The sequence below is a fragment of the Abramis brama genome, assembly GCF_963993115.1.
Source record: "Abramis brama genome assembly, chromosome: 5".
NCBI lineage: Eukaryota > Metazoa > Chordata > Actinopteri > Cypriniformes > Leuciscidae > Abramis > Abramis brama.
In genome coordinates, this window is record NC_139967.1 from 9610017 (window position 1) to 9633212 (window position 23196).

The 23196-nt window shown below is 38.4% G+C and overlaps 1 protein-coding gene across 3 annotated transcripts in view; it reads left to right on the forward strand.

Moving 5' to 3' along the window:
- The window catches only part of znrf3 (zinc and ring finger 3), a 70827-nt gene that overhangs the window by 26895 nt on the left and 20736 nt on the right, over positions 1 to 23196 (forward strand). For 2 of the 3 annotated variants that reach the window (XM_084115590.1, XM_084115591.1), the window contains one exon: positions 15264 to 15386. In XM_084115590.1, the coding sequence (XP_083971716.1) occupies positions 15264 to 15386 (123 nt within the window). Of the gene's footprint in view, positions 1 to 6239; positions 6375 to 15263; positions 15387 to 23196 lie in introns of those variants that run through there. The other variant, XM_084115592.1, reaches the window with a different exon arrangement.

The window sequence follows — 23196 nt, forward strand, 5'->3', positions numbered from 1 at the left end:
AAAAACGAAATTTAAATAAAGAAATTAAACGAAATTTAAATAAAGAAAAACGAAATTTAAATAAAGAAAAACGAAATTTAAATAAAGAAAAACGAAATTTAAATAAAGAAAAACGAAATTTAAATAAAGAAAAACGAAATTTAAATAAAGAAAAACGAAATTAAGTTAAATTAAAAAACGAGATTAATTTAGATTGATAATAACGGGTAAAAAGGCTAATACATTTTGTTTCTATTATTCCATTTTCCACAATGTCAGAGCAACACAGCTTAACCCAAAACACAAGCTCAGACATGCACTTCGTCCATACAAACTCCGCTGTTCTGCGCTCTAGCCAGAGAACACTCCCGTTGCTGGAACACTTGCGCGTCGGTTCTATTTCTAGCTTGCATGCGTTTTCCGCGTGGCTCGAGCCGCGCCTGAGAGACGCGTCTCACGCAGGCAGTGTGCAAACTCCAACCTGTTAACATGGGAGCCGAAATAAAAACGGCCATGCCACGCAGTCAGTGTGTCGCCGGCCTTATTCAAGCGCGAATGAGAACCGTTTCGCGGGGGATCCCAGATGTGAAAAAAAAAAAAAAACGAATGTCAAATTTTCAAATCGAATACCAACCCACCGAACGAATATTCTAATATTCGGGTCCAGCCCTATAGCCTAGTTTCACGTTTAGTACATTTTGCTTACAACTTATTTAAAATAGTATAAAACTACTGTACATATGTAATTATAAACGTTTTCATTATGATATTATTAATTTTACTTTACTAAAAAGATCTGAGTTCTTCCTCCACTGGTAGATATTAGAGAAATTAAGATTAAAAATAGAAGATAAGGTTTTGTCAGTGACACTTTTGATATATTTATTGATACAAGTTATGTTTTAAATAACGTGACTAAATTAAAAGACAAAGTCCTTAGTGAAGATTATGCAACAGTATTTAGAATATAATATAATATAAAATGCAATGCAAACTAGCTTGGTTACAGCTCAAATTCTCATTATATTATTCACCCTGCCTCCATTACATATCTTTGTCACACAAGTGTTTGATCAACACATTTGCGTGATCATTGCAAAACGTTTATATATTTATTCTGTTTATACTGTGTATTCTATATACAGTACCCATCAAAAGTTTGTACACACCAATTGGAAAGTGTGTCCAAACTTACTGTACTATAATACACATAAATAATATTGCTACTGTATTATAATATACACATAAATAATATCGGCCGATATATCGGTATCTGGCTTTTTTTTTATCGGTATCGGCATCGGCGCCCAAAAATCCATATCGGTCGGGCTCTATTTAAAATACTAATAATTTACTAGTCTTCAGCAAATCTCATAAAAATTTCATAAAAATTCACTTTATCATTTAAAAACATTTATTTTTTTTATTTAGATTTTATCAGTCTGCATTCATGTTTTTCTTTGGCAACATTATATGTTGTTCTTTTGTGAATTAACAAAATGGAAATTTTTGATGTTATATTTTGATATGCTTGTGGCTTAATTTCAAATTGCGCAAGTTTGCATGGACCAAGGAGAGAACCTTTATTTATTTATTTATTTGGCACAAATGTTAAGCCACCAGCAACCAAATGAATGTCAATTTAGGTCATTTTCTGGTTTCACAAAAGCACAGGCCTCTGAATCCGTGAGGCAGAAAAAAAAACTGATGTAATGGGTTTAAAAAACTCTCCAAGGGGAGTCAAACCTCCTCACCACCCCCAACACTTCTCCCTTAACCACACTAGATCCCTCCATCAGCAACATCCAAATATGGATGTGTTGAATATTTCATTGGTGGTTCTTCTCCTTTGCCATCTCGGATCGGATGCTAATGCCACTCTGAGAGAGAGAGAGAGAGAGAGAGAGAGAGAGCCCATAAGATAGCTGGTGAAGTGGAAACATTTGGGGGGAGTGAAGTTTCTGATTCAGTGGTTTGGTGGTGTTTGGTATGGGGGAGGGAAGACGAGTGAAAAAGATGTGGGGAGGAGAATGAAGAGAAATCCCAGCCTTGGCACTTGCACATGGTTCTCACTCCTTTTTTGTTCTCCCAGCAGTGCAGGTTTCTTTTGTAGTGAACGCAACGCCTCCAGATTCCTTATAGTCAAGTATCAAAGACATGCATGGGTAGGATGGGTGTGAGCAAACCAGTGAACTCAACACAGACTGTTGAGTTCAGCCCCACTGAGTCGGAGTTAATCTCTTAGATGTTTTTTTTCCTCCACAAATCTCTCTTCTCATGGAGAAATATTGGTGTAACTGTATTAGCCTGCATAGAGAGACTTGTCCAACCTGATCTCTATATACTCCCTTACATGAGTAATTTAATAGATTGAGGGCATTTTAGACTTCCTCCCAGTGGGAAAGCTCTGTGGAATATCATTTATTTGCCTTTAACCTGTATTGATGAACTGTATTGAAAATGACTGTATTGATGACCAAATGATGCAGTGATTATTAAAATCTGCATTTTTTTTCCCCCTCCTGTAGAATGAGAGCGTATCTCTTTCTTAGCCGCTTTGTTCCTTTCCACCCATGGCATTGATACAACAATTCTTGTTTTGATGTGCTTCCAAATAGCTTCCGGTTCTGCTGTGTATGGCGTCCAAAATTTTCCCTTAAGGAATATACCAGAGGCCTTGGCTGTTCCTAAATTCTACCTGCCTTTCCATGTCCTGCTCTCATAACGCCAGGAAATGGCTTGGCCTTTTTTCTTTTTAACACTTGTTTCCTCTGGAATATCATCAAGCCATGCTCCCTTTAAGTTTTCAGGAAAGGAGCTACATGCAGGGAGAGGAAGAGGAAAAAATTCATCAGAACTAACAGGGCTTCTTCAGTCAAAGACAGCTAAAACTCAAAAGGAGGGATGCACAGATATTACACTTTTAGACAATACTGCTAAGCCAAGTAATTGTTTTCATGTATAGCCGATAATCAAATTTCATACAATTTTAACAATAAAATGCTACAAACTAAAATCGATTCAATTCTCAGTTAATGCAACATTAAATAACAATAATACAATTTGTTCATTTAGGTAAATGTTAACTTATAAATATTCAAATACATTCTTAATGTAAATGTGAAAGGAGAAATTGGCGTACGATGAAATATCCAATAGTGACCATGTGTCACTGAAGACTGGAGCAATGACTGTTGACAATTCAGTTAATTTTTTTCTAGCACAGGAATATATTACATTTTAAAATATATTAAAATAAAAAGTTATTATAAGTATTATACGTAGTACAAGCGTATGGAGCATGTCAGAAAAACTTTACTTGAGTAAACTAAAAAGTTTACTGACTGGCATTTGTTGTGTTGCATATTTGTTGTCCGGTGCAGACAGCATGACTGATTGCAATGGGATCTTTTTGCTTTTGTCGCATCGTGTCGCGCTGCTCGTGCCTGGTGTCAATGTGCGAGAAGTCACTGGTATCGGTAGTCAGTGCTCTGGAGTCTTATGGAAATTCAAGAAACTGTAAAACAGACTGAAGTCTGCATGTCATGCCTCATTAACTGATTATTGCCTTATGTCCTCGCATACTTTAAATGCAAGCATAATGAAATTGGGCGTGACCTTCAATTTAATCCACATGTGGCCTTGAATCTCTCCATCCAGCCATCTCTTCAGTCCAGTCCCACGTGTATAATCAGACCATAGGCTTTGACCTGGAAATGAAGTGTTTTCTTCTATAAGGCAACCTCCTTAAGAAAACAAATCTAAGGCAACAGAAACCTGATCTAACCTATAGTGGCATAGTGAAGGGGGGGGGGGGGGGGTGAGTTGGCAAGAACAACAGTCTGTGGAGGTGCAGAATACACATTCTGGTTGTACAGTGTGCAATTTTCCATAGCCGCACATTCTTGAGTCCTATCATTCAACCAGCATTTATCTCTGTAACTTGAGAGCGAGTCCAGAGGCTAGAGTAAGCTTTGAAGGATCTTCCAGTGATTGGATGAGGCAGTCTCCACCCCCTTTTCAGTGACTGGCCCATGTTGGGGTTGTTCTTTTGATTGACAGGTGGTGTTGACACAGGGGTTGCTTGTTGCGATTCTCTGGTTGACGGTGGGCTGAATTACCTCAGCCAGTTGCATTGCAGCTGAGCCAAATGTTATGTGTGTGTAGAGGGGTGGAGGGTGATGCTTGCGGTCGAGTTATGTATGTGTGAGCTTGTCAGGGAATGGGTGGATATTTTGACTGGTTTGTCTCTTGGGAACCATGTTTTTGCTTTCTTTGAAAACAGGTCGCGCAAGAGCTCATCTGTTTTCCAGTGAATTTGCATCGGTCCTGTCATAATTGCATAGGGAATGTAATGCACTGCCATCTACTTATAAGTTTGTTCATTGTTTAAAGGGGTAACTCACCTAAAAAGGAAAACTGTCATCATTTACATGTCGTTTCAAACCTGTATGTGGAACACAAAAGACAATATTATGAAAAGCCAACTAGCTCTGAGGTGAATAACAACATACAGCAAAAAAATATTAGAAAATCGGACAAAAATACACTGTGTACTCAACTGCTTTAGTGAGGGAAGGAATGAAGCGTTGCGAACAAAAACAATAAAATATAAAACTATTCATTTAAATTTGTTGACTATATTTATAGAAACAATATAATTTAAGTTTAATACAAAATATGCATTTATATTAAAAGTATTTTGAGAGTCAGTGGAGACTCGATTGTCATTAGCGGTGCTTCATGGGAGAATAGTTAAATAACCTTCATAAACCTTTAAAGACAACCTCGGAACTATAAGGTTGTCTTTAAAGGTTTATAAGTTGTAAAAAAAAAAAAAATCTATTTCCCTATCTATTGTTTTTACTTTTGGAACCTGACTGTTGCACTCTATATCTTCATTGTGTCCTGCAGAAGAAAGAAGCAAATACTAGTTTGGAACAACTTGAGGGTGAGTAAATGATAACAGATTTAACATTTTTGGTTGAATTATCCCATTAGAAACCAAGTTTAAGCCTTTATAGATCTTGGCTATGCATCAAAATTCCCTGCTCATTTTGAGGCATCCATGCCGTTGATCTCATAAGTCATTACTGTGGTGGGTTGTGGAAGAGATAGTTGGAGATGGTCTATATGGTAGTGACCTTTAAAGAGAGAGCTCTCTGGATCAGCCCAGTCATCTCCAGCTTTACTTTCCCTCTTTCAAGAGCCGACCCAATGTCTCAGCACTCGTTTAAGTGGTAAGACGTTAAGGTCAGTGTGGTATGTGTGTGAAAGAGAGGGCGTGTGTATAAATAGAATTGTCCAGACTGTATGTACGCATCAGTTAAAGGCATAGTTTTTTGTTTTCCACACAAACAAGCACTTGATAAGCACAAGTACTCATTCTTCTGGAATGTTTGACTGACAACAAGACACTAGAAACTTGTTTCATAATGCACGTAAAACCTAAGAGCTATGGAAATATGATTAGTGAGTCTACTCATTCTGGGAAGGATCAGCTCGAGTCTGGCCTGATGTTACTGTGCCAGTGGAAATATGGAGGTGTATTACTTGCTTTTATAGTGACACAGTTTTCTCATTTATTATTTATGTTCTTAGCAGATGTTTGTACCAAAAGGACTTTGAAGAAACGGTGTGTGTTGTTTCTGGGACTGTTACTACAGATGCACAATATATTGGTGCAATATCAACTCGTGTAGAGTTCATACTGTACATTATAATGTTGTGATGCCTAAATTTACTTGAAGCATTTAAAATGATTGATTTTAGTTTTTATTGTTTAACTTTTAATTTTAGACAAAATAATATAGAATTTTAATAATGACGATTTAGTGGCCAAAACATGAAAATTATAATCAGGCTATAATATTTTAGAATATTTTAGAATTCAGAATTTCAAATTCACTTGAAGCTTTCAAAATTATTGATTTTATTTTTTTACAGTTAAAGATTTTAGAATTCATAATTTCATAGTCTGTAATTTTCAGTCAACTCTTTGTTTTCAAAGGCACAACTTGTCTTTGATCAACCGCGTTCTGGATTTAAAACATTTCATTACGGTATTGAAGTTCTTAACATTTGGCCTCTTTCTTTGGTGACCTCCTTGTTTCTTTTTGCTCAACCAATCCACCCACCCCTGCCACTCTCTCACCCATTTTTTTCTCTATGAAATATTTTTTGCAATGAGTGGGCCAGTGCCGTGCCATTGGTGGTGGCAGCAGCCTTTCCTTGGCGCGAGAGCCCTCGTCTGTTCCAGCGCTCTAATCGCATTCCAGCAGGCCGGGCAGCGGCTTGCTCCGCATTCCACAACTCTGGGGGCTTTCCAAGAGCCCTGTGCAGGCATTCCTCTTTGCCGGGACCTTCAAAGCGAGGGAGGGACTTCAAAGGCATCGGTGAGGCTAGGTGTTGATGACTACAATCCTCCCGGGTACAGATTTACCCGCCTCCTGAACTTCAAGAGCAGTTGTGGTAGTATTCTGGCGTGCACTTGCCTTCCTTGCCCATAAATCATGTCACGTTAACCCTCGGCGTATGCTGGATTTTTTTTTTTTTTTGCACGTAGAGGTTGGAGCATGACAGGCAGAAGTGTGAATGTTGTCATGAGGTTTTCTTACTCTCCCTGATGTGGCACTTCAGATTGAATAGTTTAAAGTGGCTGTGAACTGATAAAGTTGTTGCATGGTGAAAAAACCCCTGCAATTTCAAAAATTGATGTTTTAATTGTTTATAGTACAATTGTTTATTTCATTATAATTTAATATTGATTTACATTTATGCATTTGGGAGACTCATTTATCCACTTGTTCAAATTTTTAGAGTCAGTGAGGATACATTAAATTGATCAAAAGTGACTGTAGAGACTAGGGATGTGCATAAAGCCTAATTCTGATTTTGTGAAAAACACGGAAAATTAATAAAGCATTCTATGGAGCCCCTAAAGGGACACGATTAGGTTTGCCGCGGTAGTCGGTTACATTACAGTACATCATGATTTCACTTATGTAAAGATATTAAAGAGAGATGACTGAAAGGACGATGTCGGAGGATTTGGTGCGCAACAGATCCTGAGCGTCGTTGATAAATATCTTGTAAAATGTGTGGCCATTTGGGGCGCTCCCTACACACAGAGTACGTGTAATCGCAATATGGAAAGCGAAAGGAAAAAGCGAGCGCGCATTCAAAAGCGATATTAATACCCCGCATATTGATAGCGGCTATTTTTCCTGTATTTTGATAAAATAAATACATGAGAGACTTGACCTTGACTTTGCTAGTGTCGTACTCTGTTATTGCTTTGATTGAACTTGTATAGAATTTTAAACATCATGAACTACTAACGGCATAGCTTTACTAAGCCCTGAAAATTGTTAAATTTTCTGAATTCGATATTGTTAACTATTTGCATGATTGGATTTAAGTCCAACTTATGTTTGCTGCATCCAAAATGGCATACTCTCTTGAGAAGGTACTTATTTTAAATAAACACTTATTTGCGACTGCTAAAAAAGTATGTTCTATATAGTATTAACTATGAATGCGTGTAGTACTTAATCCAAATGTACTATATTCGCCATGTTGTCATTATCATGTGACCTACCACCATCAGTTACGTTGCTTCACTGCCATTCACAAATCCTTTTCCGTGGCCTCATGGGATAGTAAAGTGTCCATCGTATGCACACTTCAGAATCTCGCTGGAAGAAGATACTTCTTTATAGAAGGGAAGTATGCCATTTCAGATGCAGCCATTGTCTTTTCTCATGATCATCATGTTCCTATTCAACTGTAGTTTTCATTTTGTTTATTGAGTAATAGTCATCTCCATAAGAGAGATCTTTCTCACACCATTGATGGTTTCAATCTCTACTCACAGTCTTATAATAGACTCACCAGTCACTTCCCCTCTGCTAAAGCTGTCCTCCCTGGTGGCTTGATGCATATTTTAGTATTTACACGATATTAAGTGTTCGCTCCAGTCTGAACTGGACCATTTGTTTGCTTATGTCGTCGCCAGGGGGACAGTGTGTGAATGGTTTTCAGTGAGATGGCATAAGAGGTCTCAAGACTCTTCTGGTGTTCCTGTGGCTCAAACATGCTGGTAACGCTAAGGTCATGGGTTTGATTCCCGAGAAATGCCTAAACTAATCAAATTTGTACCTGGTTAAAAAGTTGCTGCCAAATGCTTGAAGCGTGTGCAGATGTCTTGGTTGTAAAGATAATCAAAGCAAATTGTCCTCGAATTGTCCACCAATGCACAACCTGTTCTCTAAACCTTGAACAAATCTGAGATGCTTGTGGTTGGTGCTTCATGATGTCATCTACTTTCCAGTGTGTGCTTTACTTCTTGGGTACGTACATGGTTTCTGGGCAAGAGTTGTTGGAGTCTTTGTTGGCCAGAGGTGACTTTTGCAACTGTCGTTCCATCGTTTTTGTCTAGACGACAAAGGAGAGGAAGTCGCCTCCTTTGAAAAAGGGCCCAGTCTCCCTTTATGAGATAATATTACACCGTCAGAGCAGGCCCCACCTGCAAGGCTTCTCCAGCTGCCACACTGTAACTCTATCTGCGCTCTCTTCAAGGCTGCGATCCCCTTTGAAGTTATTTCCAGTGCTTGGGAAATGAGAAGACACAAGCAATCAGAGCGGCAAGCTCCTCCTCTTCTCTCCCTCTATCTCTCTTTTTAAATATATTTAAATAGGTTTTGATTTCTGCATGCTCTAACTTCAGATATTTCCAAGTTTTTTTGCAATTGCATTTTTTTTTTTTTTTTTGCTTTGCTTTTTGAGTTCCTTCCATTTTAATAAATTTTGTTTTGATTATTGCTTCTTTTGCAGATTAGAAACGCGTTGCTATCGGAGTGCGATATTATGAATGTCCGACAACTTTATGGCTGTGGGATGAAAGCGAAGAGGGAGAAGGCGAAAGATAAATAGTCCAGGGCAAGTAGAGGAGAAGCTGTAGGCATCTGTCCCATTCATGTATTTCACACTCTTCCGATAGACAAACCAGAATAGTGTTGGAGTCTGTGAGCACATCCTCTGTTTGGATAGTAGGTGGGAGTTCAGACGACCAGCGCCAAAAGGAAACTGGCCGGGTTGCCTTGTGTACCCAATGCAAAGCTCTTCCCGCTATGTGTGGGCATTTGATTACAAGACGGCCTTCCAGTTTTATAGATGAGGAAATGTTAGAGATATGTAACAGCTGAGAGGGACCAACGGCTACAGCAGGGATCCACGTAGGGTTAAAGAGAAAATGACCTCCCGGTCTACACCAAAGGACACGGCTGCGCAACTGATGGACAGCGTTAAGCTACGTTGCTAACGTGAAATGCTTTCCATCCCTTTTCTCTCATAGTGCAAAAACAAGTCCTCTGTGGATGAAGTTGTTTGGCTTGCAAACAGTGTTCATTAACACACAATTTTTTGTTTTAGTGATAGTTTTTGTCATTGGATGGCAATAAGCAATTTAGTCAATATTTCGTCATGACATATTTATTCACTTGAAACCTATATTCAATTTTAAATATTAATTTACTATGGCAGATTAGGCTATTTTTAATTAATATAATTTATATTACATTTAATATAATACATATAATTCATATAAAAATATTAAATTAATATAATTTTTTAGTTATTCATCGTTTGTGTTTCATTGCGTTCAACACTATAGAAAGACTATTCCCAACTTGACTTGGAAATTCTGACTGTAGCAGCGTAGCTCACTTTTGCATTTGTATCATTCTGAGCAGATGCATGTTTTAAAATTGTTTGTTGCGTATAGATGTGATGTATGAATATGATGTGTTAGGATTTATTAATCCGCTTTTAATTTTCTGTTTCCCGACATTGACTGTGACTGGACTATATGAAACAAAAAAAAAATTCTAGATTTTTCCAAAACATTCTTGTGGTGTTTGTTGACCAAATGTTTAAAAAAAACAACTGGACTACAAGTCGACTAACCTCTCACGTCTGTGTGTAAAGAATGTTTCTGGCCTAAAAGGACTAGATTTTTCTTCAACGTTCAATACGTTTTTTTTTTTTTCTCCTACCATGATCTGATAGTTGGTAAACAACTTTTTTTGCGAGTTAAACTGTGTCAGCTGCTTCTAGTACTTGGAAACATGGTTTATTATTGATCACTATGTCTTCTAAACCCTGTATATCAGAAGTATCCCACTCTATCTCTGTCAACTGCCAAAATACAAACCGAGAGGGAAGCCAGCAAACGTCCGAGGCTCCTGTGCACATGGCGTTTGCTAGCTCAGCTCGGCACTGAGAACTCCCAGCACTCTTGCTTGTTTGAAAGGCTCTTGGCCTTGTTTGAAAAGCTGCCCTGAGAGCCACGGCTGAGGACAGAGTTTCTCTAAGTGGCTGTGGGCCCGGGAAGAGGGGGGGGTTCTGAAGCCCGCTTGTGGCTTTGATCAAATATTCCCCCACCTCTCCTGGCAGGATGGTCTGTTATTCCAGGAACTATTCCACACTCCCGCGGCAGGGGGTGGGGGCTGGGTGACGGGCACAGGGTCAGAACTGGGAAAGGGGGGGGGGGAGGTTGGTGAGACCAGCGACATGAGAAAGGAGAGAAATTGCCCCTTGCAGAAGGAAATATTTTTTTCCACGAAACTTTCTCAGCTTGAAGTCCATGGACTTGTGGCCTTGTTGGGGTGAATGATATATGTGTTCCGTGTCAGATTATAGTTGCGGTTAAGTAGGTTTGTTAGTTTTATACTCACTAATCAGAGGACATAAATTAGCTATGAAAAATCTTGGTATCGGGTTACATGCAGTTGAAGCCAGTGAGAGTGGTTGTAGTGTGGGTTATGGAGTTGAGTTTGATAGCAGAGCGTACCCTCGGGCTAGCTGGGCTTTTTGATTGTTGTGGGTGAAATTGATACTGGCCTTGACCTAAATGCCATGCCTGTGGCTGCGACTCATCTGTTCTGTGTTCTCTACTACTGGACCACAGCCACGATCCATGAACGCTTGCTCTGTGTACCAACACGTTTAGGTCAGCTTTGCTGATAAGAAGGGGTGTGTTTTTAAAATGTTTAGGCTACTATCTGCTGGTTTGATTTTAGACCAGCTCTGTTTAGTGTCCTTGAGTCTTGCATCCTTTAAGTCAACTGTCTTTTTTATTTAAATGCATTTGGTCATTTATCATCTCATTGAATCAGTTTTGCTTATGTAATGTGGGATTGCATCTCAGCAATGGCTCCTGGCTTCTCCATTCACATGGATTTCAGAAGATGAAAACTGTATTTACTTGATCATTTTTATTTGAATTACAGCAGTTAAATAAATAAGTGTCTCTACCAATCACTAAATTGTCCGAAATGAGTACCTTCTAGGGCTGCACGATATTTAGTTTTAGCATCGATATTGCAGTGCGATAGTCACATCACAGGATGTGCGATGTCAAGTCGGGATCATAGTTGATCCGTACAGACCAGGCACCACGGTTCGAAACGCATGTGATTCTCAAATTAAATACCAAGTTCTGGAATGAAATTCTAGATGGTGCAGGCTGATAGGTCCTAAACTCGTTTGGTAGTGATTGCATCGTCATCTACATTGATTGGTTGCCGTTGCATCAGCTGCCAATGAGCTGCGGCTCAACAGCAGTCTGCAGTGTGCTTTCAGAAACCTTCCACCTGTATAGATCTGCTATGGGGGGTTATTTCATGAATGTTACATGTGCAGCAGCAGCATGTCTTGCATGCTCACAGCAAACTCTGTGAATGTGTTGGCAGAGCAAGACACTGTACTTGCTCTTCAGCAGCAGCGTAGCAGATCCATTCCACCAAGACCAAATAGATAACATTGCCATATCCATTACCATTACCATGCAAATCTCTCAGAAAGTTTTCATGACAGAATTGCAATTCATTGCATGAAAGTGAAAGTTCATAATTGTGTTTTAGGTCCTGTCAGTTTAAACATTCTAGCGATTTTAAACCATTCTAGCACAAGAAGACTACCCTGGAAATCCAGAGTTCTCGCGAGAGCACAAGTTGAATTTGCTCAGTGAGTTACTCTGGCGTCGAGTAATGATGCTCATTAAATATGCCCTTGTATCCGAGCTGCACCAATCACATCGGGTTATCTGATATAGGCGGGCCAGAGGCGAGCTAAACGGATGACGACAGCGCTGTGACGTCAAAGTCATTAATAAACATTGCAAGATGGCTATGGATGAACACCATTTGTTTGAAACGGCTTTGGCCGCTACAATGAACGAGTTAGACTTGGCTTTTTATCTAAAAGAGGAACTGAAGACGGCGCTTGAATCGTCCCTTTGCAAGAAGGGTGTTTTTGCTGTTTTGCCGACCGGATACGGCAAGAGTCCAATCTACCAGTTAGCTCCGCTGGTAGCTAAGCGTATGGGGCTTGTTGTGATTGGTCGTAGTGTTATCCAATTGCGTGCAGTGAGATTTTCAAATGCATGCTTGGGGCCGCCCCTCGAGCTGGCCGATTTTCATTAGTCGATGCCAGACCATTAATCTTTCAGATTTAGGTCTGGATTTCCAGGCTACAAGAAGACCTGAAAAACATGAAAAACAAGCACTGTTTATATCATTTGTATCTTTGTTCTATTGTATTTGTGGCTTCACATTATTATAGCCTATATAGCAAAAGACTGATCTTGGGATTTTAAGAAACAATATTTAAATTGTTCAATTTTTCAAATGAAGATTGTGATTAGAAGAAAAATCCATTTTACCCAGCCCTACTATTTGGTGCAATGAAAGATACCAAGTGTGGTCTAAAATATTTTTATGAGTTTTAGTTGAGTTTAAGCTGGCCCCCACTGTTTTGGCCCCAGGCAGATGCGCGCACACATACTGCTTTCTTTCAATTGCAGGACTCTCTGAAGCCCCCAATAGTTTTATCAAACGCAGTCAACACATCAGAGAAAAACCCTAAAAATGAAGGTGCAATAGAAACTCTGCTACCTGGACTGATTCTACTGAGGAGGTTGAAACACTTGATGATCAAAGCACCAGTGAATTGAGCGCCTGACAAAGTTTGTGTGTGGTGTGAGTGGCATTTTGATTTTCTTTGAGATGGGAAAGGCCTAAACTGGCTATTCTGTTCCGATCCCCTCACCAACGGCAAATCAGGTCAACCCTCATTCGAAGGCGTGGAGGGAAAAAAACGGTTTGTGTTTGTTCATCTATCCATTTGCTGTTTTCAAACACGGTTTTGAGAAATATTGCAAAGTGTTAGTATTACTATTATTAAGCAGGGCATGCTTTTCTTCGCACATATCATCCCTTTATAATTATCATCATCAGTTAGTGCAAGCGAAAGACAAACAAACAAATAAAGGGGGGAGAAAAGCGTCACGTTGGCAGCCCTCCATATTCCATGTATAGAGAGATAACTTGCATGGCTAGCTCCATTGAGAATCACTTACGCCATTGCAGCACTTTATGTACTGCACCAATCTGACCTTTTTTTTTATTCTGCTCATGCTTAAGGTGGAACTGGGTATGAGAAGTTTGGCTGCCTGTTGTTATGGTGATTTCATTGAGAGTATTGCCCATGAAAGGAGATACACATGTGAACGGCTGTACAGGAGACGGATAGATGAGAGGCACTGAGGGTGGCGGAGCTGAACAATGGACACCTCTTTTGGTGGTAAAAGAAGAGATGGATGGGTGCAGCGCAGAATGATGGACAGAAAAAGGAGAGGGAGAGATGGGGGACCCTGGTTTGGAGAAAAGTGTACAACTGGGCATTCACCCAGTCGTGGGGGCCAACTGGGGAAATTTGTTGGGGCGAACTGGAGGGAAATGCTGGTACTTGTGTGTTAACACGAGTATTGGTTCATGCGTGTTGAAAAATGGGAGTGCAGTTACACAAACAACCATCAGTTAGGTAGTTGCTTGGGAAGGAATCTCAGTGCTTACCAGAAAAGTAGTCTAAACTACAGGAGAAATTAAGAAAGAATTCAGTAAATGTGTTTGCAGAAAACAAGCCATGCCCTGCAGCCTTTTTTTTTGTTTTTTTGTTGTTGCCATATTTGTGGTTGCCATCATTAACTTCTCCTGACAAGCCACTTTTGCAAAACTGCAATTAAATCCAATGAACAATCCTCATTGAAATGCAAGGTTCTCAAGGAATTAAAGGAATGCTTTGCTTGTAGATGGTCACTGATTAGAAAAGGCATCATTTAACCACCGTATCTTAACATAATCTTGAATTTTTGGATGAGGAATTAGTTTATCAGTGTCACCTTACAGTGCTACTTTAATGTGTCGCCAGTCTAATAAGATAAAATGCCACAACATCAATAAACTTAAATGCAAATGTGGAATCCAAGGCCTCTTGGGAGCTGATGTGGCTTTTGATCCCAGAGTTAAGATGATAATCATCCTTTTCAGAGTGTTAATCCAATTTGTTCATTTTTGCCCAGAAGCTCTCAGCTATGGGTAGAGAACAGGTCACTAAGGTCAAAGCAGATGAATCAGTTGTTGTCATGGAGTTTTAATGAGGTTTACCATCAGTTTTACCTTTGAATGCAAGGCCAGCAGAGCTTAAGCTATCATTCATTTAATAAAAAAATCCAGCAACCTGTCGTAAAATGGTCGTCTACTGAAGCTAATGGCACTAATAAAGTAATAAATCGCCATCCTCAAACAATGCCTGGCCTCATTCAGCAGTTATGTAATTGCTATATAATACTTAACCTAGTTTTCTCATTTTAGGAGAGTTTTATCTCCTTGAAGATTTTCATTTGATAAACATCCATGTTGTAAATTTTCATCACATCAAAAGCGCTAAATTTCACACTTGCTACAAATTAAAGATGGGATTTGAGCCAAGAGGAGAGAATCTGCAAGACATCTAAACTGTCCGCTATTTTGAATGGTTTGGTGCACATCTAATGACTTTAATGATCATGTCTGCTCCACTCATACCTTTTAAAGTTTCCACACCTTCACTGGCTTGTGGGTGTGACGTGGCACGTCAATATTGGGCAGTTTATAAAGGAAGTGAAGTTATGGCGCAATAACATGGTCTGGTTAATGCTTATCACTTAAAGGTGCACCTTTGCATTGCAATATTAAACTTCTCTTTAATTTTATTTAAAAAATGCATTTGACTTAACCTTTCTCAAAGCTTAAAGACATTTTTCTTTCATCTCTTCTTCTTTCAGTCAGTCTTTGTAAAAAGCTGAAATCTGTTTAGTTGGGAATGGGAGAGTATGTGGCCAGAATTTTATTTTGGATAAAATCTGGAAGGATATATTGAAGAAGATTCTTTTTGTCTTGCAGATGCACCCTTTGGGCCTGTGTAACAACAACGATGAAGAGGACTTGTACGAATACGGCTGGGTTGGAGTGGTCAAACTGGAGCAGCCCGAGTTGGACCCCAGCTGTCTTACTGTACTGGGCAAGGTAAGGACACTGCTCAAGGTTTACTCTCAGTAGATTTGTTCAAAGTTCTGTTCATAAATGTCTCCAGTTTCTAGGCATTTAAATACTATTGTAAATACTATACTAATATATTGATATTTCCCTAAATGAGGCAAATAGACAAGTCAAGTCACCTTTATTTCTATAGCACTTTGTACAATGCAGATTGTTTCAAATCAACTTTACAGTGATAACATGAAACTCATGCATTTCATTTAAATTAGTCCATTTCATCTATAAAGCAGTTCTGCAAAAAATGATGTCAACGTCCAGCTCAGTTCAGTTCTCATACAGCAGCGTCAGTACAGTCAGATCACAGATATTTTTGAATATTAAGTTTCCCCAACTAAGTAAGCCAGAGGCGACAGAATGGAGAAAAAACCTTGGGAGAAATCAGGCTCAGTCGGAAGACCAGTTCTCCTCTGGCCAACGAACGAACACGGTATCATTATGATTCAGGCTGCATCACGTCAGAGTTAGAATAGTATCTTTCCATCATTTTTTGTGCAGATTTTCATGTTCTATTGTCTGCTGGCAATTTGTGCCAAACCAGACTGCTGTAACTCCACTTGGTGTTATACAGTTTTGCAGGAACTGTTGAATGGTTGTGTTGTTTAAGACTGATATACTACCCAGACAGTGTCACCTGATTTTTATTTTTTTATTTTATTTTTTTTTTAACCGCTGTGATGTCACATGGTAGAATACTTTCAGTGTGGTGCTGGCTTCCATGGGTTGCTCTTTAGACACAATGAACAAATCCAGACGCAGATGAAGCGTTTCCTAATTGGCTGAGCTTTCTGCAGTCTCAAGACACCAGTATCTATTTGCATGTTTGATCTTTTTATGTGGAAATTTGAGGATTTCCACACATTAATTCTCAGCAGGACGCTCATGCTGCAAAACAGCTAAATATTTTCCCATGCCTTGTGCTGGAATGGGCTTAACGTTACACATAATACATTCTCCCTTTTGAATTCTCATTGAGATGTTCTTTAATAATAAGCATATTAATTTAAGTTTTTGCTGTTTTCTTGGCATATGGGAATTGCGTTGAATCTGCGATTTTTTTTTTTTTTTGATGATTTTGCTGTCTTAACCCTGTAATGCCTGACAAATGAATAAAAAATCAATAATGTCATAGTAAGATTATATTTAAATGCTTGGTTTTATGATCAAAGCTATGTATTTTTTTATAAAGCAATGCAATACAATGATGATTGAGAGATACAATCAACATTCCTCTAAAGCCTAAACTTTTTACAAATATAAAAATAAAATAAATGGTTGGGCATAGGAAAACCTACATTTCTTCAGTCCAGTAAGTGTTCATCTTGAAATATCACTAACAACATAAATGTTATTCTTGCATTTACTTTCTAAATGTCATTAAATATATCACAGCAAATATACACATGTACTACAACCTGAAGGGGGGGTGTTTTTAGAATTATACTAAAAGGCCTTTTACTTGCTAAAAAAGAATTAACTATTAATCAGATGACAAAAGGCATGTAGAAGATTGTGTACAACAGGTTTTTTCAGCAAAAAGTTTTGGTCATATTGATAATTTATAGGCCCTAGAAAGTTGCATATCCACAGTAGTCTTTATAGGGTTAAGACAGATTTAGTTCTCTTAAATTGTGTTATGTCAGTATACACATTTTTCTTGTTGCTTTAATGAGACAACATTTGCCAAGGAACATAAATAAAGTGCGCAAACAATTCTTTGTTCTGTGATGCACACCTGCATCAGTTAAGATTTCAGCTTATCATAAAACCAACACAAAAATAGCACTTGAAAAATAAATTTCGAATATCAACGGATATGATTTCCGGAAAGTTCACGTTAGGTGAACGGGGGTAAACACATTCCATCTCTTTTTCTTTCATAATAATAGGATAGAAAAACATCCTCCCCTTCTTTTGTGCCAGTGCTATAATTAGAGAGTTGGCTGTCGTAATCGGGCCTCTGATACAGGCCCGCGCTCAGCTGGGGTTCTCATTCTAGTCCAAGCATCAGTGTCTGTCCAGTCTCACCAGTGTCCTCTTGACCCGCTTGTGCCAGTCTGTCCCTGCTGTGCCACCTCTGCCCTTATTTTTGTTTTTCTTTTCCTTTCGCTGTCTCTTTTATCTTTCCTCTGTTGTCTGAAATGTGCACTACCCCTTTATAAGTTTCGGGTCAGTGATGATTTTTGAAAAGAATTTCATTTAATTCAGCAAGGATGCATTTAACATTTCATTTCATTATTTAGAAATGCATTTGTTTTTGTTTTATTTTGGTTATTTTTAATGACTGAATCATCCTTGCTTGTTTCCCAGTCTATGTAAATGCAAATTTTCATGGACATTGAGCCATGCAGTTTTGAGAGTCTGTCACTCTGGTTTGTGTGTGTAGTGTTGTAATGGGTTAGTTCACCCAAATAATGAAAATTCTGTCATTTACGGTTCCAAACCTGTATGAATAACTTTGTTTTGTGGAAGACCAAACAGTTTCAGTTCCCATTGACTTGCATTGTATGAACAAAAAATATGATGGAAGTCAATAGGAACTGAAACGGTTTGGTTGTCGGCATTCTCCAACATATTTTTGGTTTTCCAAAGAAATAAATGAATTCAAGTTTGGAACAACATGAGTAAATAAATAAAAGTGTATGCTGGTTTGAAACCCTGAATGATAGCATTACAATTTTTTTACTTAAAGCAACAAAAATCTGTTCTGATCAACAACACAATGTAACGTGCAGTGGGTCGCGTGAATGGTTTGTCTTTGCTTTAAAGATGCGAGTGGCTCAGGTTTGTCACACCCTGCCCTCTGTGTATATTTGAAAAAAGGTCATGTGGGCTTCTCCAATTTGTGTAAGGTCTTGACGGAGCTACCCCACTGACATGTATATGTACACAGTTTCTTCCTTCATTTCCTGTCTCTGTCCGCAGAGAGCCATCGCTCTGCTCACCTCCCACCTCTCCAGCTTCCTCTCTTGTTCCTGCTCATTCTTTTGTTCTGTTGCACCATTCTTTCTGACCTATACTAGTCTCATCGATTTGTGGATCTTCTCATCGGGAATCCTCAGGAAACTAGTTTGAAGTGTTTATGGATTATTATTACATGTCTGACCTGGAGTCTAATTCCTTGCACTGATTCTCTCAGTAGCCAATAAGAAGCCTGTTTTGAACTGCAAGGATGTGATGTCATGAGGGAACACATGATACCTTAAAGGCTCAGGTACTTAATTTTCCTCGCATTCGCACCTAAACAGTCAAAATAGCCTACGCACAAAAATGTCAACATGCTGTTTTGGTAAGTATCCTTGCAAACGCAGTCGGTTATGTCTGAAGTGAATGTAAACAGGTGAGAAAGAAAACGCATGCGTAACAACTAGTATATTGGATCCGTTCATTCTCAAAGTGACAGCAGCCCAGTATTAATGCATTAGTCTGTGTTATTAATGTTAATCAAACAACAAAAGACAAAAATCAAAAGCACTCGCTGCTCTTGAATGAATAACTTTTGTAGCTTTAATAAGGATTAATCTATATTTAATGTATATGCTGTGTTATTTTACATTTAATTACTTTGTTCAGTTTCTGTTGTAGGCTATTATCTGAATACTACTGTTAGGACATCTTCATGAAAAACTTCAAGCACTTTTTATTGCATTTGTATTTTTGTTAGATTCGTCCATTTTGTTTGTAATTAGTTTCTTTATTCCTTATTGTTTTGCTGACTGTTTACTTCTGTCTTCTGTAACTGTTTTGAAGACCTTTTTCTTAGCTACATTAGTTAACCTAGTATTAGATTGAAGTAGCCTATCGATGATTGTGAAATTTTAGTGATAACTAAAATTACTCATCCTGAAATAAGACTTTGATCATATCGCCCACCAATAATCATGTTAAATAATCATGATTTCCATATTGACCTCAAGAATCAGCCTCAAGATCTGCCATTGCACGCAAAGTTTAGAACAAGAACTAAAAAAAAATGATGGAGAAAGGATATGCTGCTTTGTTTACTCTTTTGTATCACTCTTTACACACTTTTCTTCGGCTACTGCACAGTACATCACAGCTGAAGTATGCTTTGAGCTTAAGTGAGCTCTGTTTTTTTAGCCATATTTGTTTGTAAGGCAGAAAATATTAGTGAGGAAGACTGTTTTATAATCCTTATTTTTAGGGATGGGCATTTTTTAAAAATATTGTATTTGAATATTTGGCCTCATAAAAACAAAACAAATATTTGAATATGACATGTTCATCCATTTGATCAAAAGTAATTCCATTTTTTAAGGTTATTTAGTAAAATTGCGCCTAGAGGAAGACGGCATTCTGTGATCAAATTCAATCAACTTGTTTACACGCTCCACATCGCCACCCAATGTATTTTAGTTTGTGTGCTTAGGATTTTACTGCACTTACAGCCAGCAAAGCAACGTGTAGCAAAATTATAATAGTATTTTTATTTTTCGAATAATAATTACGGATCGGATATTCGACTATTAGTGCTCACCCCTACTTATTTTTTAATTACAAATTGAATTGCCTTTGAACCAGCACCCCCCCCACCCCCCAAGTTTTAGGAAGAAATTAATGACAAATGTTCTTACAATTGTATAATAATGTACCAATTTAACTCCATAGTTCTCCATCTGTGGCTTAGCTTTTATTCCTCAGAACTTTTTTTTATCTTCAAGTGCAGTGAAACTTGTCTCCTATTTGTGTATCTTACACAGATCTTGTTGTTTCTCCTGTGGTGAATATACTTCATACATTCCCAGCAGGTTCCTTCTCTTTCGAAGGCAGTCTTGATCTGTTTGTTGGTCTCTCTCTTTTTTCTCTCTCTCTTTTTTGTCTCCTTGCCAGCGTGATATCCTTCTTTCCCAAACAGTGCTCTGCTCTGACACATGCAAAATCGGCCTAGGGGTTCTATCCTTTCATCTCCCCACTGCACACTGAGTCTTCCCGTTCCCATTGCATCAGTCCACATGGCTGTGTGTGTGTGTGGGTGTGAGAAACAAGTCCAAATAGTATCTGTTTTTCTCTGATTTAAGTTCTTTAACTTGGTAGAAGTGGACATGTATCATGGTATGGTAAAACATGATATTCTTTGAACTTTGAAGTGCCTGAACATATAACATGACTAACATCTTATGCTCAGCAAGGCTGCAGTAAAAACTACAGTAAAAACAGTAATATTGTGAAATATCCTATTACTATTACTCCTGTTTTCAGTGTCGTATGATCTTTTACAAATCACTCCAATATGCTGATTTGGTGCTCTTTGAGAACAAAAAACCCAATGCTCAAAAAACATTGTATTTTCATTATCATTTATTATTATCAGTGTTGAAAACAGTTGTGCTACTTATTTTTGTTACACATTTGCCTTTCATTTGTGAAAGTGTCTAAGGGAAAGTGATTGAATCAGCTTCCAGGTGTCCACACATATGTGCATTTTCCTTGTACATCACCATTTGATGAACTCCTCTTTGATGAGCTGGAACATTGCTTTTTATGTGGCGTAATTGCTCTAGAAAGGAAGCTAAATCCTGACGCAGGCCGGAGGCGGCTTGAAGCACCTCCACCCACCTGCTGCTTGACTGCACGGCGCTCGAGTCACTTCGATTAAAAACCAGAGGGAGATGAAGCTGCAGCACTAGAGCAAAGATTTTGATGCAGAAATGTATTGATTTTGAAGCTAAAACTTTGTCTTTTTTCTTAGGATGTCGGAATCAGTGTTATTTTAGTATCATTTATATACTGTTATAGCATTTATTAATATTTTGAATTAGCTTTTAATTATTTTCAATTTTAATTTTATTTTACGTTTTAGTAATGTTTTGTGCTTTATCCTTTTTTATATTTATATATATATAGCTTTAATATTACATATTATAGCATTTATTAATATTTAAATTCTTATTTTTTTTATTTTTTTTAATTTTTTTTGCTTTTGTAATTTTTATTAGTTTGTTTTTTAAAATTTCTATATTTTCATTTATTTTTATTTCAGTTTTTTTAAAGTATTTTTTAAATTTCCATTTATTTTCATCTAATATTTATATTTTATTATTATTTTATTATTTTCAGTTATCACAAATTATTTTTAGTTGTAAGTTTTAGTTTTAGTTAAAGAGAAAAAAACACTGGTAGAAAGAAATGTTAATGGGATAGTTCACCCAAAAATCATTTACTCTCCCTCAAGTTGTTCTTTCTTCTGCTGAACACAAAATAAGATACTTTTAAGAATATGGATTACCAAACAGTTTCGACCCCATTGACCTCCAAAGTATGAAAAAAAAAAAATGGGGCCCATCAACTGTTTGGTTACTTTCTTCAAAATATCTTCCTTTGTGTTCAGCAGAAGAAAGAAATTCATACAGGTTTGGAACAACTTGAGGGTGAGTAAATGATGAAAGAATTTTAGATTTTTAGGTGAACTTTCCCTTTAATGTACATCTTTTGATTGTGACGTATTGGGTTTTAATGTAAACTCCACATTTAGTTTTCATTATTAACATGCACACTCACACACAGACCATCCAGAAGTAGCAGGAACGGGTGGGGCGAGGGGGGACGGTTGGCGTTTTTGAAGCGCACAGTGCTGATGGGGCCCTAGCTCTGGGGTTTCTCTTTTATGTTTGTGTATGCCTCAACTTGCTGATATTATCTCACTGGGTTTTCCTTTGCTTGGTGTCAAAGGTTCTCTCCCAGTGGGCGGAGCCTCTTCCGATTGGCCGGCAGGTTTCTGTCCCTCCACAAGTATGAAATCATGGCTTTGGAACCCACTGAGTGAGTTGCCATGGCCACTGGGAAGCTCCCTGTGTCATGTGTTTCAAAGTGAACCGAGGCCTGGCAGAATTACCCAGCCTTCAATGGGAGGCAAAATGACCATTATTAGACTTCACAGTCCTGGCCCTCTATTTAAAGAGAGAAGAAAAGAAACCCGGGGAGCTTAAGACAAGAGCTCGAGGAAAAGCGAAAGGAGGGGAACGAGAGTGCGCAAGAGAGGGAGACGGATAAGCCGCCAGAGAAAATGTCATGGTGGTATCTCAGTTCAAAGAGCTCCCCCAGGAAGTATTTTGTTTTAGTGTTTACAAGAGAATGAAAATCAAAGACTTCGCAAATCACCTGTGGATTTTTCCAGGCTGCCCTTCCAAAAAGAATGGAGCCGAATATGCGAGACACGTCACTTTAGGTTGTTGCGGCGAACAGAGCGTGTAATGTTGTGTCTGCCAGATGCGGTAATAGTATGTGTGTGTTTCTCTTTGAACACTGTGCCATGCTGGGATGGGCCGGGCCACTTGGCGGGCTTTTTTTTCCGCTTTTTCTTTCATGGATTAAGTTCCATCCCAAGTTTTAAGACTCTTTTATACTCCGGAGGGGGGTTGTATCTGTGTGTGTGCGTGCCTATGTGTGTGTGAGGAGGGCTTGTGTAAGGGGGTCAGCTGTGAGTGACTTGGAGGGCTACAGAAAGAGAGAAGGGAGAAGAAAGCTTTAGCACACCTGCTAATTGAGAGGAAGTTGAGGACTTGACGGAGGGGGGCGAGGGAAAAGAGGATAGAAAAAGATGCAGAAAAAAACAGAGTAGATGTTTTTTGTGTGGCTTGAAATCAAAATTGACCTCATTTACTTTTAATACATTTTCATGATTAACTCCTTTACATTTATACATTCAGCAGATAGTTGGTCAGCATTTGTTTTGCCAGAGATTCGAACTGACTTTGGTGTTGCTAGACCCTTGTTCTAAAAGTTGAGCTCCCCCCTGTCCATTTTCTTTCTAGTTTCTTTC